This window comes from Schistocerca americana, chromosome 11, assembly GCF_021461395.2.
Source record: "Schistocerca americana isolate TAMUIC-IGC-003095 chromosome 11, iqSchAmer2.1, whole genome shotgun sequence".
NCBI lineage: Eukaryota > Metazoa > Arthropoda > Insecta > Orthoptera > Acrididae > Schistocerca > Schistocerca americana.
Genome location: NC_060129.1, coordinates 44,303,484 through 44,323,401, shown reverse-complemented (window position 1 = coordinate 44,323,401; position 19,918 = coordinate 44,303,484). Strand labels below are relative to the sequence as shown.

General features: G+C 41.7%; 1 protein-coding gene across 3 annotated transcripts in view; it reads right to left on the bottom strand.

Moving 5' to 3' along the window:
* LOC124554146 (RNA-binding protein 45) overlaps positions 1 to 19,918 on the bottom strand; it is a 122,330-nt gene that overhangs the window by 62,783 nt on the left and 39,629 nt on the right. For all 3 annotated transcript variants that reach the window (XM_047128211.1, XM_047128210.1, XM_047128212.1), the window contains exon 7: positions 10,447 to 10,658. In XM_047128211.1, coding sequence (XP_046984167.1) covers positions 10,447 to 10,658 — 212 coding nt within the window. The remainder of the gene's footprint in view (positions 1 to 10,446; positions 10,659 to 19,918) is intronic.

Sequence of the window (19,918 nt, the reverse complement as noted above, 5' to 3'; positions counted from 1 at the left end):
GTGCTTACAAAAACACTAAAGTGGGACGATAACAGATTTAATAGTATTACGTACTGAGTACAGCAGAAGAACAGTTCCGAGACAACGATCGACTGTATCAGTATTAAAATTCACCCTGTCGTAAAGCACGATCTGTGAGGCAATGGCTTGTGGACCATTACATCTCCAAATTGGGATGGCCTGCCCAGAGTTCCATCTAAGCACAATGGACCAGTTAGAATGCCGACTTCGCTCCAGACCTCAGCATCTGACTTCACACCCTTCTCCGGTTTCGGCTCTCGAGGAGGAATGGGCTGCCATTCCTCCACAGACATTTGCAACCCTCATCGAAAGTGTCCCCAGCCCACATCAATGCTGATAGGTGTCCAGATACTGTCAATCAGACAGTGTATTATAAACAGTGGAGAGCCTGTCAGAGACCCAATAAAAAGGAGACATCCGCGTATCCCGATCGACGAGCTCAACAATAAGATACAGAATACACACTACAGCAGAGCATTTACACCACAACCTGTCACCTAAATACACTCCCGTTGAGAAAGAATGGAACACGTCAAACGACTAGAGATAGGACATTCGTATTCACAGTACACGTACGTTAGTACATTGGGCACAAACGATTAGCACGTCGACCGAGGTGTTCGATGTCTATATCGATATCACGATGCGACACCACATACCGGTAAACTGTGCCCGAGGCTCTCGTCACTGTAAGCCAAAGGTGACCGATCGGTGCGACCCGAGCAGACCTGTGGGAAGCCTCGTAGACATATGCTCAATCTGTTTTGATGGTACAGTGAGTTTGAAATAGGGCCATTATTGGCACGAGGAAATGTGATGCATCTATTCGGGAAACTACCGCTCGTACGGGATGAAGTGTTTCGGCAGTGCAACAGGTGTGTGCAGAATGATTCACAGAAAGCCGTAGTGCACGATAAGGTGGGTCAAGTCACACCACGCAGACCACCTTGTGAGAAGATCCGACACCTCATCCCAATGGCACTGCAGGGCAGATCTGCATCCTCCTCAGCTCCGGCGCAACAGTCCGTAGCCGTTTATTGCGGCAAAGGTGCCAGATGACAACAGTGTATAGAACGACATCACTGGGGATGGGAATGGCATCGGACGGTCACTTTCGGAAAAAGTTGGGTCGAGTGTGTGTGAAAATGACGGTCGCATTTTGGTTTGTCGTAGGCATGGGGAGTGGCACCAAAGTGACCGAAGTTCGCACAAAACGTACAGGGCCAACTCGACTCCTTACGGTGTGGGGTGCTATTGGGTACATTCACAAATCACAGTTGGTGTGTGTCCCACACACTATGATCAGTGTGTCTCATACAATGGCATCCTGCGGCCTGTAGCCGTATCCTTTCTGCACTATACCACAGACACCATTTTTCAGCAAGACAATGCACTACCACACACTGCTGGACGAACAAGTACGTTCTCGGTGTCACAAGATGTGAGCCTCCTGCACTGGCAAATCATAAGACTTGCCGTAAATCGAAAATGTGTGGTATACGGTCAAACGATGAGTGCAGCACTGTGATCCAATGCTAATCACCACAGATGAAATTTGAAACGAGGTGAATGCAGCACAGACGGATTACACCAGAGGCTGTCACTCGCGTCTTAAATGCGTCGATGTAGGACAAGTTATCAGGGCCCTCGGCAGACCCCGTGCCTACTAGGCAATGGGACACGTGCTGAACGAAGGTGACTGAAATGCTAATCAATTCTGCAGAACATATTAAAGTGCTTGTCCTGTGAACATTAACATCCTGTCTATAGTTGTTCAAAATGTTCTGGTCTTTTTTCTGAAAATAAGTATATCTACTTTTAATATCCTATCGATTTGTAGCATTTGGCACACACATTGGAACTGTCAATGTATTCTGAAACAGTCACCAGTTTCGTGGCACCTTGTGCAAGTTGCGAGATATCAGCTGACAGCAGGCAGTGAACTGAGAATGGAGAAGTGTACCGAACGCATCAGCTTCTAGAAACTCTGCAATAAACAAAATTGTTTCTCACTTCCAGATATTAGGCACGGATCTAGAAAGGCTATACAGTACCTCAACATTTTTTAGCAACCTATTCTACAGCTACATCCATACCCTCCAAACCACACAAGTACCTTGCAGAGGGTACTTCCCACTGTAACACTTATTAAGGCTTCTTCCTGTTCCATCCACGTAGGTAGCACACCAAGAATGACAGTGCCAACTTGCTCTGCTATGTGCTTGCCGTAATTACTCTGATGTTGTCTCTACCCACAATGGGAACGATACGTGGTACGCGATATGTATAACGTAAGGACGGAAGTAAATTTCACATAATTTGACACGGCCAAGTAACACGTATCAACAAAACTTTGGCCAATCGAAGAATGTACTGCTGCTGTCTAATACAGAAGGAAACTGTAAAAAATACAGAATGAGATGAACAGAAATGACACTTTTATTTGAACGCAATAATTACACTGAAGTCAACGTAATTAACGACAGTCCCCTGGACATGAAAAAAGGGGGCACAGTTCTTAATAGGGTGTGTGACCACCACGATGGGAATGCATATGTGACAACTTACTCCCATGCTTACCAAAAGGTCGGTAAGCAGTTCTCGTTGTAGAGGATTCTATTCCTCCGCCACGACAAGTTTTGGGAAGATCTTTGATGCGCAGCAACACGTACACTGCATGTTACAATATGCTGCATATTTTCGTATTATGAAAGTATAAATTCGAATTCCACCAAACACAGCACTTTAGTTTCTGAAGCATTAAAATAGAGATTGTAAGCCACTCGTGGCTTACGTCACGTGAGCTGACCAGCCAATAACATCAGATATTCAGAGTATAGGACATGTGGTGTAGTCAGCCAATAGCAACATCACTTAAGTAGCGTGAACACACAAATTGGAAAAGTAAATGGTTTAAATTAATGTACACAGTGTAGCTACAAGAAAAACTAATCTTTCACATATAGTATTGGTCGTTTCAGCATCTGTTACACTTTAAGATACATCACGCAAATGTGCCAGTAAAATTTTTAACAGTGAGATTAATGTCTAGTCTTCTGGGCTTGAAATTATTCTAAGTGGCTGGCACTCAAAGTCTCAAGTTTTAAATGAGTGTCAAACACACTGTGATTTAAGAAATTCATTGCACATTTTCAATTGTATCATAATTCATCTGGCATGAAAGGAAATTCCCTTTGAAAATAATGCTTTTCAAAGAACCATTCATAATATTTTCCCGGGACCTCTTAGACATGGGTTTGTTTCAGCAGCTGCCAGAGAACGGGCGTTACTGCGCATCGGCAGCTACGATCTAAGAACCCCATATGTTCATACACACATAGTATTATGAGAGCTTCATGACGTCACAAAAGAAATATGACATTAGAGGATACTCCAAGAGCACAGGAATTTTGTAAACCATATTGAAATGCATAATCTGATTTAAAGGACACATTCGTATGTCCAGATTCACAACAAAGTAGGCCACAACTTGAAATTAAGCTTTTCAGTGTGCTTTTCGGGATGCAAATTTTTTTGGAGTAACAGTACTGTATTGTCTCATGTTTGGTTCTTTATTATGGTATAATGTCATACGTGGCAGAAAATGAAAATGTGCTCTTAAATTTAGTGAACAGTTGAAACTAGCCAATAGTGTGGAATGAAACACTTTGTTTCTTATAAACTGACTGCATCTGCAGAAAAGATTAATAAAATCCACGTTTATTTAGCAAACTGACAAAAAAAAACTTCATTGTTGTGCAAGGCAATTAATGCTTGAATGCCAAAAATGTGGAAATAAAATAAAAATCAGACAACTGAAACTAATAACAAATTTTAGCCTTCCGTAATAATGTGAACGTATTTCAATTCAGTTGATAGCTCCCGGCCATAGTAATCCGTTTTGTTTTCATTGGATATGTGAATTGTAAACAAAGAGGAAACAACAAAGTCACTAAATGTAAACAAGGGTCACTATTCCCCTCCACACTACAACCCATACTGCTCTGCGCATGCACGAATGTGGCAGCTTGGGCGTACCAGAAAAATTTTTCTGGGTAGCACAACTGCTTCTTGCTACTGCAAGTAGCCAGAAGCGGGAGAAGGTATTCCTCCTACGCAACTCGACTGCACGTGCGGTTGAGCACGCTGGCAACTGTGCGAAACAAACTTCACGTAAACAGTTGTGACGTCATGCTCATCAGAAGCAGTTCGTTGTTATTAAGTATTCCGTAGTCTTCATCCTAAAGCCTTTGACACATTTTGCTTCTGGCAGGTGCTTGTGTGTGCACTGTGTTTTTTTGTTGTAAATGGAGCATTTCCCTTTGCAACTTAAGTTTTATTTTGGTTTTACTCTGTTGTTTATGTTTTATTGCTGCAGTATAATTCTGCAGTAGTGGAATACACTAAAAGTCTTTGTTAGACTATCAGTTCTTACCAGTCAAAATTACAAAAATTTAACTGAAGACTAAAGCAATGAAAAATTCCCAGAATTCTAAAAAATTCCCACGTTTTCACCTGGATAAAATAATTCCCAGGTTTTTCCCATATTTCCCAGTTGTCCCGCAGCGTATACACCCTGAGTACAGAAACTGGACTGGTGGTTGTACGTATTCCCAGTTTCATCGATAAAGAGAAGAGCGGAGGAATAGCCTTGGGACTCACCCCGACATGGGTACAACATTTCATGCCACTGTGGTGGTTAGTCTGGCTGGGAGTCGTCTTAGAAACTACTCCTGTGTCTGAGCTCCATCACAATTATGCTATGCAGTAACTGGAATGATGTGTTGACATCAAATTACTTGGAAAATCTGCCAGATAAACTTTCAATTTGTTGAAACATTTTACGACAATCAGTGTCTACCTCGTACGTAAGTTTTCGAGTGGGTTACTAGGTTCAAAGACCATAGGGAAGACATCGGAGACAATCCGAAATCGGGCAGAGTTCTTCTACTTTGAAGAGAATGTGGAGAGGATCAGTACAACTGATCGAGAACACCGCCACCTGAGCATTCGAGCAATTTCATAACTTGCTCGCATCAGCAAAGAAACCATTAGGCAGATTTTGCAAGATGATCTGGGCACGACACAGGTTTGTGCTTAAGTGGTGTTGAGAATCCTCACAAATGAGGACAAGCAACATCTAGTGGACTGCTGTGCTGACACTCTTGAAAACATTCAAAATGACCCTGATTACCTCGGTGAAGTGATTATGTGTGATAAAAATGGATATTCCAATATGATCCAGAGACTGAGCAACAGTCTATGCACTGGAAGAGCCCTCAGTCCCCTAAGATGAAGAAGAAGAAGAAGAAGAAGGCGTGCATGAGAAAATCCAAATTTGAACCAATGACGATTAGGTATCTGTGGGGCTACCTACATTGATTGGGTGCCTGGAGGTCAGACTGACAATCGAGCTTATTATGTAACTGTTAAAGACCTGAGTCGAAACAAGGCCCCGGGAGTAGACAACATTGCATTAGAACTACTGACGGCCTTGGGAGAACCAGGCCTAACAAAACTCTACCATCTGGTGAGCAAGATGTATGAGACAGGCGAAATACCCTCAGACTTCAAGAAGAATATAATAATTCCAATCCCAAAGAAGGCAGGTGTTGACAGATGTGAAAATTACCAAACTATCAGTTTAATAGGTCACAGCTGCAAAATACTAACACGAATTCTTTATAGACGAATGGAGGGACTGTTGGAGGCCGGCCTCGGGGAAAATCAGTTTGGATTCCGTAGAAATGTTGGAACACGTGAGGCAATACTGACCTTACGACTTATCTTAGAAGAAAGATTAAGAAAAGGCAAACCTACGTTTCTAGCATTTGTAGACTTAGAGAAAGCTTTTGACAATATTGACTGGAATGCTCTCTTTCAAATCCTGAAGGTGGCAGGGGTAAAATACAGGGAGCGAAAAGGTATTTACAATTTGTACAGAAACCAGATGGCAGTTATAAGAGTCGAGGGGCATGAAAGGGAAGCAGTGGTTGGGAAGGGAGTGAGACAGGGTTGTAGCCTCTCCCCGATGTTGTTCAATCTGTATATTGAGCAAGCAGAAAAGGGAACAAAAGAAAAATTCAGAGCAGGTATTAAAATCCATAGAGAAGAAATAAAAACTTTGAGGTTTGCTGATGATATTTTAATTCTGTCAGAGACAGCAAAGGACTTGGAAGAGCAGTTGAACGGAATGGACAGTGTCTTGAAAGGAGGATATAAGATGTACATCGACAAAAGCGAAATGAGGATGATGGAATGTAGTGGAGTTAAGTCGGGCGATGCTATGGGAATTAGATTAGCAAATGAGACACTTAAAGTAGTAAAGGAGTTTTGCTATTTGGGGAGCAAAATAACTGATGATGGTCGAAGTAGAGAGGATATAAAATGTAGACTGGCAATGGCAAGGAAAGCGTTTCTGAAGAAGAAAAATTTGTTAACATCGAGTACAGATTGAAGTGTCAGGAAGTCGTTTCTGAAAGTATTTGTATGGAGTGCAGCCACGTATAGAAGTGAAACGTGGACAATAAATAGTTTGGACAAGAAGAGAATAGAAGCTTTCGAAATGTGGTGTTACAGAAGAATGCTGAAGATTAGATGGGTAGATCACGTAACTAATGAGGAGGTATCGAATAGAATTGGGCAGAAGAGGAGTTTGTGGCACAACTTGACTAGAAGAAGGGATCGGTTGGTAGGACATGTTCTGAGGCATCAAGGGATCACAAATTTAGCATTGGAGGGTAGCGTGGAGGGTAAAAATTGTAGAGGGAGACCAAGAGATGAATACACTAAGCAGATTCAGAAGGATGTAGGTTGCAGTAGGTATTGGGAGATGAAGAAGCTTGCACAGGATAGAGTAGCAGGGATAGCTGCATGAAACCAGTCTCTGGACTGAAGACCACAACAACAACAACAACAACAACATGTAACTGTTCCGAAGACCCTCCGTGAATGTGTGTGACAAAGGAGACCAGATCTGCGGAAGAACCACTCACGGATTCTTCGTCAGGACAACACGTCAACCTGTGGCATTACATTTGTGAAGATGGAATATCCACCGTATTCACCTGACCTAGCCCCGTGCAACTTCTTTCTCTTACAAAACTGAAGTCTGTGCTCAAAGCAACCGGGTTCGAGTCCGTGGATGCAGTGGAGGAAAAAGCTATGAGCCTCCTTGACAGCATAACAGAAAGAGTTGCGGCACTGCTCACAACAGTGAAAAATTCACACGGAGCAATGCGGGGATTGGGGAGGAGACTACAATGAAGGGGAGAGAATTTCAGTTGTGTCAGTTTTTTTAATAAAGAGTTAGAGCGTAAGTCCAGTTTTTTTATTGCCAAACCTTGTAGACCTAGATGTAAGACCTGTCCCAGACATCCTCCCACCACCACCACCACCACCACCACCACCACCACCACCTACTCCAGTGCGGTCACGAGCACCACCTGTGAAACCAGGTGATCTGCAAGCTAAGTTGCAACCACTGTGCCGCATTCTACGTGGGCACGACTACTTACAAGCTGCCTGTCCCCATAACAGGTCACAAACAAACTGTGGTCTACAAACAGTTGCACCACTTAATAGCCGACCACACTGCCCAACCCTCCTGGGCTCAAACTTTGTTAGTCATTGTCCTTCACCCACCTACCCCTTCCCTGTTCCCACTCCAACACTACACAGCCTTCTATTCCACAAGCACACCCACAGTCTTTACTTCTCTACCTTCCCGTTCCCCCCATCCCCCTCCCCCTCTCCCTGCCTAACCTACCGACTGCATCTAGCTGCCGCACACACTCCCCACCTCGTCTCTGTATGCTCTCGTGAGCAGCACTACACCTTACCCCACCTCTAAAATGCTACCCCTGCCCCTCCCCCTCGAGCCACCTACTTATTCTGCCACCCAGATTGTTCTTCCCATCAGGCAGAATTCCTCGCAGTCTAGCCTCAGCGGCCACAGATAAAGGTCGTGTGTTCTGGTTGCGCTTGCACATATGTACATCTGTGTGTGTGTGTGTGTGTGTGTGTGTGTGTGTGTGTGGTCTACTTCGTCTCCTCTATATGGCGAGTAGCATTCTTTCTCCTGCACAGTATTGTCATTATTCCATGCTGGATTTTTCATTGTTTAATTTGGTCCAGTTCTAATTGAGCTCTGTTACTTGGCAGTGACATGTCATGCAAAAATTACATCCTGCACGCAAATGCATATTTCTAGATTCCTCACTTACTGCTGGTTCATAAAACTTTTTAAGTACACTTTTTAGGGATAGTTGCTAGCTATCTCGAAACATCTGCCGACTCACATTTTTCATCATTTTTGCAACATTATCCTGTGGGTGAAACAAATCTGCAACCATCTGTGCTGCCTTTCTTTGTAAATGCTCAATATCCACCATTAGTTCTATTTCATGTGACTCCCACAAACCTGAGATATATTCTGTGATAGCCAACATAAGATTTTCTGTAAGGTGGCTCATTTGCAATCTGACTGGATTTTTCAAGTATCCTAACAATGAACTGAAGTCTGACACCTACTTGTTATTTCACTAACACATTGTAAAGCTGTCAAATTTGTAAGCTTATGTATAAGTATATCCATTCCATTAAAACAATAATTTCAAACCCTGAATGATAACAACTCACTTACATAATAAAGGTTTTAAATGAAATATGGAAAATTTACTATCTGGTAAGTTCTAGGAAGATGCTTTGTAAAAGTGAGACCAGTTATTAAAACTGTAAACAAATCTGCAGTCAAATATCTTTAACATCACTTACAAGATAATTCTTTCTATCAAATAAGGTAGCTTTAGAGTTGAAACTTGTGTAGAGTTAGTAACATAAATAATTTGGTAATTTAATACAAATCTGCTTATTTTAAAAGTATGTGTTTAAAACTCATATTTTACAGAAATTTGTACAAAAAAAGCAGAGTATAAAATAAACTTCGTTATTCGTTATTGTAAAACTTACTGTCAGTTAAGTATATGACAACATGTAGTTTTTCCATTGTATCTCTGCAACAGCATTAATGCTAATGACAAATCTGTCATAATGTATTTTTGTGCTTTTACAACAGGCCACACAACTCTGTTGTTATACATTTAATATACAGTTCTGCTGAAAAGATCCTGGAGTGCCTATCCAGAGAGGGTCAATTGAGTTGAAGTGGCTACAGGCTCCCAAGACCAGTCCATTTTGGCTGAAAGCAAAGGATAATCCTACAACACGACAAATGCACAGACCCATACAGAACTGTGATCTACAGAGTCCTGAAGAGATCTTCGAATGAAATACCCCAAGAGATGCTACTAGATGGCAACACTTTGTAATACTTTTCATCCACACTGCTACAGCTTGCATTTCAGAGTGACAAAAAAATGACCTCTTCTACATGGAAATTTTTACACCAAACAAAGAATGGCAAATAGGGTACCAAATTCACCAGCAAGAGGTCTATGTTCATGAACAAAATTACTTAATTTGCTTGAAAGTAATCAGAGTAATAAAGCAAAACTTAAGAGATTTGATAAAAAAGAAACTGAAAAATTTCACAAACAGTTGCTGCTAACTATGTAAATGAAGTGTAGAAAAGCTCATCTTGGCCATTTTGCACATACAAAGTTGCATAGGTGTGATATTTGATTTTTTAAAATGGCTTTCTTCGAATTAAGTACTAAACTTGGGACATTTAGAGAACAGCTTCCTAAACAAAACTTAAAAACACACTGGTCAAAGGTTTTGTTTGAAAGAAAGGTATAAAATAGATTCAAGAAATATCTGACATACATTTAACCTTAGCAATAGCAACACGTTTTCTGTAAATTCCATCTCCCCCCCCCCCCATCCCTCCCACAATAAATAAATAATTAAATAAATGACATGTTGTTGACTTATATCAACAATATTCTTTTTAAAGAGGTACTGACATGTAAGTAGAGTTCAGAACCTGAAAAGTTCGTTTAGAACACTTTTAGCAATATGATGGCACTTTCCATAATGTGTACTACCAACTGTACCATGAAAACCACAGAAGTTTTTTAAATTGAAATATTTGTTCATTGCTGTTTACTTTTTCTCACAATATACTTTTTAACGAAGTATTGATGTGTAAAGTAACTGACATTCACAGGGAAAAGTGATATCTACTGCTAAGACTTAAATTTTTGGGATAAGTTTAACTGAAAATTTTAAAACATTTCTGGAATCTGGTAGAAGAATTCATTAAACAAAATAAATATTTTTTTCAGAATTTTGTAATATAAAAAAAGACTCAATACAACATAAAACCCTGGGCATAAAGTACACACACGTCACAAATGACACGACTATACGACACAAGCAGAGGTGTTACAATAAGAGAGGGAAAGTAAGATCCGAGATGCCCGAACATCTGGAATTTGCATGTGGCGAGTCTGTTGCACTTACCAGGTTTGATTTTGCCAGGTGCAAGCCCGGCAGCCTGTATGAGCGACGTGGCCTGTGCGATCGTCTCCGCCAAAGTCGCCAAGTCCGGGGTAAGGGCGGCGGCTGCACTCACCGCACCGACACTCCCGATGCCGGGTGACGCGGTGCCCAGTCGGGGGGAGCTGGCCGCGGCTACTGCCGAGAAAGGGTCCCTGCTCGCCGACACGTGGGACCTGTGTCGACATGTCCAGTCACTTGTACGAGCCGAGGAAAAATGTAACACTAATCTCCTAACATACACCGACACTCAAAACTCAAGAGTACAAAGTGGCTCCGACGCCACTTCGTTTGTCAGTGATACCAAGTAGTATTTTTATGTATTCAAGTTGAGAATTGAAACTTGCAACACACAGTATACCCAAAGTTATCAATTTCAAGTTCATCACAAATAAATTGACAATCCACTATTATGGCACTCAAGAGATCAAGTTTATCACTGGTGGTTCTGATATGGGTATCTTTCTCCTGACTTACACAGATCGAAGAAGGGAGATGCTTCAGACATTTAGTGCTGAGGACAGGTAACATTTTTCTCATCACTTACACGTTCAGAAAATTACCTGTTGCTGGCACTGCAATATGAGTAGTCATGTTTAATTTGCAAGCTTTCATTCCCTGAAGATGTATGCGATAATATTTTGAGACAACTTGGCTTGAAGACAAACAACATTCTTAGCAAAAAGATGTTCTACCTGGGGAATATGTGTAAGCCAATACAAATTAAAATGTGCATTGTCAAGCAGTTAGGTTCTGCAAGAAATGACATACTCTCAAATGAAACACTTTTCAGGATCACTGTTTGGATGCTTTGAACTGCACATGTAGAAATTATTGGAAAGTTGACAGTAATAGTCATCAAGAAATTGAATCATCTGTCAAAAAACTTGCTGCTTTATTAAAGTTTCTAATGAGAGCACAGAGGTGATACAGTGCATCCGTAAAGTCTCTCCACCGTATAGAGCTCTGCTCGTCTCACCTTGTGGGGCACGTAAGGTTGGCAGCACACTCTTATCAATTTACAAGCAAGGGGCCAGGGTTCACTGCTTGCAGCTGCAGTTATGTTGGGGGTTGCGATTCAACATTATTACAATTAAAATGAAATTAATTAATTATACTAAATACAATTAAATACACTTTACTCAAGAGTATCACAGTACATGCTGGAAATATTTTCCTGTTTCTTGAAGGCACAATTTGACACATTTACATTTATTTGTGAACATCTTTACCAATTATCTATTGTCTTTGGTTTATTCCGATTAAAAAATGTTTTAGCTGCACCCAAAAAGAAATAGTTGGGTGGAGACAGATCCACTGAATGTGGGGGCCAGAGATGTTTTGTAATGGGTCTGTGTCCAAAGATTTCGTCCAAGAATCAGAGACTGGTGCACCATACGAGCAGTAGCATTGTCTTCTTGGAAAAATGAATGGTGATCCCATTTCCATTCACCAGAACAATATATGGATAAATTATCTGAGAACAGAGAGACATCGGAAGTGACAGTAGTATTAAAAAAGGTCAGCCCCATTATTTGTGTTCGCATTATGGCAACCCACACTCAGATTTTCTCTGCCTGCAGATGTGTTTCTCTTACAGCACGTGGATTTTATGATGACAATTTGTGAATAAGGTATGATCTAATACACCAACTCCATGTTGCTTAATAAATCACTGAAACCATTCAGAATCCATAACTCATTTCGGACACATACGACGTAATTGTTGCACAGCAGTAATTTTATACAGATGCATCCACAATTCTCTTTTTACAGCTTAATGTGCTGTCATACAAGAGACTTCAGCCTCTCGCAATAATCTCGTCACCGATTTTGTCGGACACCACAACACGATGTCCGAAATGTCGTCAACTTCCCATTCTGTTAAAACTGTGGGCTTACCAGTTGGTGGTTCATCACAAACTGGACCTGTTGTCTGGAATTTGCAAATTAAATGGTGTACAGTGTCATGATGTGGACACTTTGAAGCAGAGAATCTAAATTACAGCCTCACCTGCTCTGTGAAGTTTCCTCCCTGCCTGGAAAATGTCTTCCACTAAAAAAACACTGTCTGGAATAATAAGGAATCTCACTACAATAAATGAAAAAAGCACCAGTTTGCTATTGTTCTACAATATTACTTTTATTGTTAACCAGTTTTTGGCTTACAAGGGCATCTTCAGACATTTACTGAGTATTATCACCAAAGAAGTTAAATGTTAGCAAACAACATTGGAAGAGAAGTAACACATCTAGACTGAAGTAGAAACATACAGTAAGTAATATCTTTGCAATGAAAAAGTAAAAACTGAACAGTACATAAATAACAATGAAGTAGACAGGAAAACCTTTAGCACAAAATATGATTAGCATGCCTACATAACAGTTTCTATTAATAAACAAAACTAATAAAATAAAATAAAATTCGTACTAGACAAGGCTGCATCAGGAGGTATGATACATGGAGAGTGTTACACAACCAATTAAAAGAACAGACAGTTATCAATGTAAATACAGAATACATAAGGAACTTAAGCAATATCAATGAGATAAACAGAAATAAATAAATGCAGGAAAATGGAGGTGTTTGAGGGAACCTACAGTTTGAGTGTGTGGTGGTACTGCATTTTAACATTAACATTATAATCAAAGCAGTGGCTGTGTAACAGTTTTCATTAAGTAAATGAGCATTTATTTGTTTCTGTTTATCTCATTGATATTGCTTAAGTTCCTTATGTATTCTATATTTATATTGATAACTGTCTGTTCTTTTAATTGGTTGTGTAACACTCTCTATGTTTCATACCTCCTGATGCAGCCTTGTCTTTTCCTGTCTACTCCATTGTTATTTATGTACTGTTCAGTTTTTACTTTTTCATTGCAAAGATGTTACTTACTGTATGTTTCTACTTCAGTCTAGATGTGTTACTTCTCTTCCAACATTGTTTGCTAACATTTAACTTCTTTGGTGATAATACTCAGTAAATGTCTGAAGATGGCCTTGTAAGCCAAAAACCGGTTAACAATAAAAGTAATATTGTACGACAATAGCAAACTGGTGCTTTTCATTTATTATAATGTTGTTCTACCAAGAAGCGACGGAAGATTCTGTTAATATTCTCACTACACTCAGCTTACACAAGATCTAGACAATAACACAACTAACAGCCACCACCCACACACAACACTAACAACCCCACTCAAACACTGCAGGTCCACAGAACACGTGCAAGCGAGACCAACGTGCTGCCAACCTTATGTCACTCACACGGTGAGACACGTGAGGCTCGCCGCTGCAGTGAGGCTTTGAGGATGCACGGTACTAACAGGGGATGCAGATGCCCAGAAGACACAGTCAGATGTCAATGTAACTTTGCATACACACTATCGGTGGGTACATAAATGATTAGAGATGCTATTCTCTGTAAGACGCAGAACGGCCACAGCAGTGTGTTATTGTCATTACTGGGCCTGGTGGGGTCAGTAAAAGGTGCAAATGGCACGAGATTTGGAGTATTCAGTGTGATAGCCACGGAGAAGCTGTATATATCTGTGAGACAGCGTTATCACCACACGACAGATTTGTAGGGGCCCTCTCGTGGGTCTCCACTTGGCTGACTGATCAAATCCTGAAATATCCAGACTTTTAATCCGTCAGATGTGACAGTGGGTGAATGGCAGACTGCACAGGAAATTGAGGGAAAGCATACTCGTCAAGGTTCCAGCTGACCACGTCTGACAACAATGACGGAGGATCACTGTACTCTGTACGAGCACATCTTAACCTCTTCACAACTCCACGTGCCCTCTGAGAACTAATAGATTTTCTGCAATGTTCCGTGTTCCATCCCACAGTCCACAAACTACCGGCAGCTGGACTAGGGAATTTCTGACCCAAGCGTAGGCTACTGTTAACACCAAAACACAAACAGCTGCACTTGATGTGGTGCCACAAGTAGGAAAAACAGACTGCTGACAAACAGTGTCAGCGACGAAACACAATTTTGCAATATCCCGGATGACATCGTCAGTGAGTATAGTGGTGATCTGGGAAGAAGTTCCATTCTTCCAATGCACTGGAGAAGCACAGCAGTGTTACTCCTGGTGCCACGGTATGGGGAGGCATCGGGTACAACACCAGGCCACAGCTGGTAGCGATTGAAGGCACTCCGACGGCACAGCAGTACGTCTCCGACATTCTGTGTCGTACGAGGGCAAATCGGAAAGTCTTTGCCCCTGTTTTTTATTAGCCAAAGTAAGGTATGTACAGATAATGACAAATACACATCCTATTCTACATACCTTACACTATTTTTCCACACAGTCCTCACACGGGTTCAGACATTTGTCCCACGGCAGTACTAAATTTGAGATGCCTCTGCGGTATTATTTGTCCGGCTGCACCTCTTGGCACGAAATCTAGCAGGAGCATCCGTGGCTATCCCACAAGGCCATTAACATCAATTTTCCAACAGATGACACTAAACTGAATTTTTTTTTTTGGTCACAGGTGAACCCAGACATTTTCACAACCTGCTCCGCTGCTCTGATTCTGGCGCGAAATGCAGTATCCACATTTCGTCATCGGTAACAGTGCGGTCCAGGAAAGTTCACCCTCCTCGAAGTACCGTTCCAGAGGATTTAGTGAAAACATCATTTTCTTGCCTTTAATCGTGTCATCAGACTGCTCGAGCACCCACCGACATGAACCTACCCTAAGGACTCGTGAATAGTGTCTTAAGCACTCCCGCGCAATATGCCAAGCTCCCGGGAAATGGCCGTGACATGCACACGTCTATCTGCTTTCACTGACTCAGCCACGAGGGAAATAATGTTATCAGTCAATGACAAATAAGGCCTCCCCGATCCCTCACCGCTGTGCAAAAGTTCACGGCCTTTGTCGAACTCACACCACCACCACCACCACCACCACCACCACCACCACCAAACAGATCTCAAAGCGAGTCAATAATCCCCATACTTGGGCTGCATCTCCCTGTCAACCTCGACAGGCATTCACCTCTTGCTCCATAGAAAATGGATCACACTTCACTGATCTAACATCGCGGATGCCTGAAGGACAACTGCCACCTTTAACGACTGGCAGCAGTACTGTTTGGCAGAGGTACCGGCAGATAAGACTGGCACGAACTGAGAAAGGTCCGATGCTGCCAACGGATATGTTGACTTCGCAATTACAGCCATAATTTGGCTAACAAAATAGGGGCTAAAATTTTCTGATTCGCCCTCGTATGTTCCCTCTCGTGAGAAAATATTTTAGTGCAATTTTTCATACACAACAATGCTCGTCCACACAGGGAACATGCGTGTAAGAACCATCTGCTTGATGTCGAGGCACTCCCGTGGTGAGTGATATTCCCAGAACTGTCCCGAACAGAACATGCGTGGAACCAGCACAGAAATAAACTCTGTTCCAGTGCCAGTACCCAAGACGTCATGGCCAGTTACAACAGTTTTGAGTCAGCTTGCCTCAGGAGAGACTACAACAGCTTTGTGACATCCTTGCCAACTGAATCACTGCATGCATCCAGGCCAAAGGGAGTGCAATGCCACACTGATAAGTGGGCTCAAGCTGGAAAGTTCTCTGTAAATTTGATACAATACTGCAGACAGGGAAAATTAAAAAAAAAAAAAAAATAAATAAATAAAATAAAAAAATTTCATGTCGGATTATTAACGATGAGGTGTATTCGAGGCATAATGAGAAATTGTGACGAAATGAACATTTATTTACGGATACATTCCTGAGTGTATTAATAAGTTATCAGAGTGAAGTCGTTACAAATTCTCTGCTGGCACTGGGAGGCCAACATCTTTTTGTGTGGGATATATATGATGAAAATATGAGAAATAGTACAGAACTGAAGTAAGGACTTGTATGAATGTTACTTTTCTGATTTAACAATGACAGTGGAAAACAAACCCTATTATCATTTAAAAAGAATGGTCATTTTTTTAATGCAAATCATGGGTATTTCAACACGTGTATGAATACTGGAGAATGTGGTATCAGGGAGGTAAGAGTAAAGCGGTTGTTACAGGATGATACTTCTGTCTGGCCCTGCAACAATGTAGAAACATCCTGCAACTGCTTCGGGAAATTTTTCACTCAGTTATATAAGTGGCTCTTTCAGATGATGTGGTTCTATTTGAAGCCACCTGGGATTTTCTCGCTTTGTGGCATACGCACAGTAGCTGCACGTGTAACCTACCCCTCCAGTATACGCTGCCCTGTGGTGGCTACAGCTCGATCTACTTCGTATGTTTCAAACTTTAGCAGTTAGACGAGTAAATGTAGGAGCCATTTTTGTATGCAGTCGCCAACGATTTTTGTTTTCAAACTGTGACCGTGTCTCTACGACACACATTCTGCGCACAGGTTAGGCACAGAAAACTGTTCTGTTCTAATTATACTTTGTTTTCCGAGATAATAATTAAATTTATGTACTTATTTTCGTAATTATTGTGATGCTTCCTTTCAAAACCACTACAGCTCAAGAATAGCTGTGACAAGTTGTTTTATTTCCAGTTAAACACGATGCACTCTCACAGAATAAAGGCAGAGGAAATTCTAGCACACCTTTCGGAAGGCATTTCTTTTGATGCTGACTCAGATTGTCAGCAGGAGTTAAAAGTGGAGATGTCACGTTAGCCGAAGACAGTGATCTTCATTTTTCGATGAAAAAATTAATGTTGTCTTGCATTACTTCAGAGAGTTAGAGCACATAATCATTAGCAAAAATGTAAAAGTGTTGTTCCAGTTGAAAAACAGAAAACAGAAGCAAAGCATCTACCAATGCGTGGCACCTGAGTGCACTGTGTACACTGTAGCTCAAAGAAAGAACCTCACAGAACCAGCTGGAAGTGTGGTCTCTGTCAAGTAGCAGAAAGGAACTGCATTTTACCTTATCACAAAAATGAACAACTGTAATAAAATGGAACGCCTACAGCAGTCCTTATGATGTTATTTATTATATGGCTACCAGTTTCGGTGCTTCAGTGCACCACCTTCAGGCCTTAACTGATGCCGAGGGGGTTAACTTCAATCGTACTCACGATTCCTCAGTAGCCAGCAACGATTTTTGCAGACTACCCATAACGACGGTGATGTGTCCCCAACTGTGAACTACCAACTGGACTTAACTGCCTCAACGTCAGCTAAGGCCTGAAGATGGTGCACTGAAGCTGGTAGCCATATAATAACATCGTAAGGATGGCTGTATGTGTTGCATTTTATTACGAGGGTGGTTTGAAAAGTTCTGTGAACAGGACAGAACAGAACAGAACAGAAAAAGTACTTGCATGACAAACTTTTTATTTTTCAATGCAGTCTCCTTGTAGATTAATGCACTTGGTCCAACAATGTTCCAGTGCCTTGATCCCATCTCAAAAATGAGTTTCCTCCAGACCTGCAAAGCATATGTCAACTCCAAATCCACTGAGAAAAATTTTCAGTTTTGGGAAAAGATGGAAGTCTGATGGAGCCATATCAGGTGAATTAGGTGGGTGTGGTAACAATTCGTACCTTAGCTCGTGTAATTTTGCCACGGTGATGGCACGTCCGCGGGTGCGCACTGTCTTGATGGAAAACGAGTTTCTTCATTGCTAAACCTGGCCTTTTTTTTCGTGTGTCTTTTGTTGCAATTTGCCCAGAAGGTTAGCACAGTATCTTCCAGTAATTGTCTGCCCAGTGGGGAGATAATCTACAAACAGAATCCCCTTCGCATCCCACAACAGTGATGCTGTGACCTTTCCCAGCAAAGGAATTGTCTTTGCTTTCTTCGGTGGCTGAGAATCAGCACGTTTCCACTGCTCTGACTGTTGTTTTGTCTCTGGGGTATAGTAGTACACCAAAGTTTCATCTGCGCTCACAAACCGGTGCAAAAAATCTTTTTCGTTTCTCCTAAAACGGCCAAACATTGTTCCGATATGTCCATTCTCGTGAGTTTTCGATCCGGCGTCAAGAATCGCGGCACCCGTCTTCCAGATAATTTTTTCTATTTCTAATTCTTCAATTAAAATGTGTTATACCGTTTCAGATGAGCTCTGGCAAGCGTGAGCAATTTCACGCACTTTCAATTGGCGATCCTCCGTGACCATTTTGTGCACTTTTGCAATGATTTCTGTACTAATGACGCCTCGGCCGACCACTGCACGGATCATCATTTAAGCTCTCCCGACCAAATTTAAATTCGTTCGTCCACTTGGCAACAGTTGAATATGAAGGAGCAGAGTCCCCCAGTGTCTTCTGGAAATCGGCACGAATGTCCTTTGCTTTCATACCTTTCTTCACGAAGTACTTAATCACTGCCCGAATCTCTATTTTTTCCATCTTCGCAAATCACTACGCGGAAACAACAACAGAGCCACGTCACCGCCACAGCTCTCTTCCGAGAGCACTGATGTGGCACGTGTTCACAGGCAACAGTCCAACGAATATCACGTGAACAACTCATTGCGCTAGTGCCGACCTCTGGTGGTGATTCTGAGAACTTTTCAAACCACCCTCGTACATAAGTGAACGGCCGAAATCTGTCAGACCTCCTATCGCAAGGATGGACGTACAAAAAAATTAATGATATTTCGCGCACAGTGGCTACATTTGCAACCGTCCCACATGTGTTCAATTAATGTGTGTAAGACTTTTTTTCACATTGTTCTGTCTCAATGTATGTCAAATAATCTAATAAAAACGAGAAACTACTCAGAAAATTTAATTTTAATATTTTCAGCCCGAAAGAGGTATACACCTTATCTCAAAGAAGGTGACGATGTCAAAACTACTTACTATACCTCAATCGTACCTCAACTCTGACCGTGAGATACAGAAACACGTCCGACGACAGGAGGTCAGGGTACAGGAGGCCTGCCAGACCCCGAGGGTGTAATGTGCTTTGTGGGATCCGCGTTTGAGTGTCCCAAGTAAAATAATCAACTTCCCTGTCAACATTACATGTGCCATTATGCCTGCCTCATAGGTCTGAAAAGCATTTCGAGTACGGGCAGAGATGACACTTTGCTTACGTAACACATGCTGCTGCAGCCAGTTTCATCACATTTGACACTAACCTAAAGTTGTGTTAAGTATAGTGGGAATGGGACAATAAATTTTACATCAGTTCACTATTCTTCTGTAGCTGAACTGCTACCAGTAGATCGAGCATGCCATTCTGCCAAACACCTCACAGCACTTTGTTTTGACCGCAAGCTTACAAGTCACTTTTCCAATTTTGAACACGGCAAAAACAAAGAGTATGGTCATCAGTACAAGATGCAGACTGTCCAATATTAAAATAGGACAATCTGCCATTAGCCAAGTAAGTGCATTTAAATATCTTGGAAGCACAATGACTGAAGACTTGAGATGTCACCAGGAGGTGAAAACTAATTGCCATAGCGAAGGAGGCATTCAACA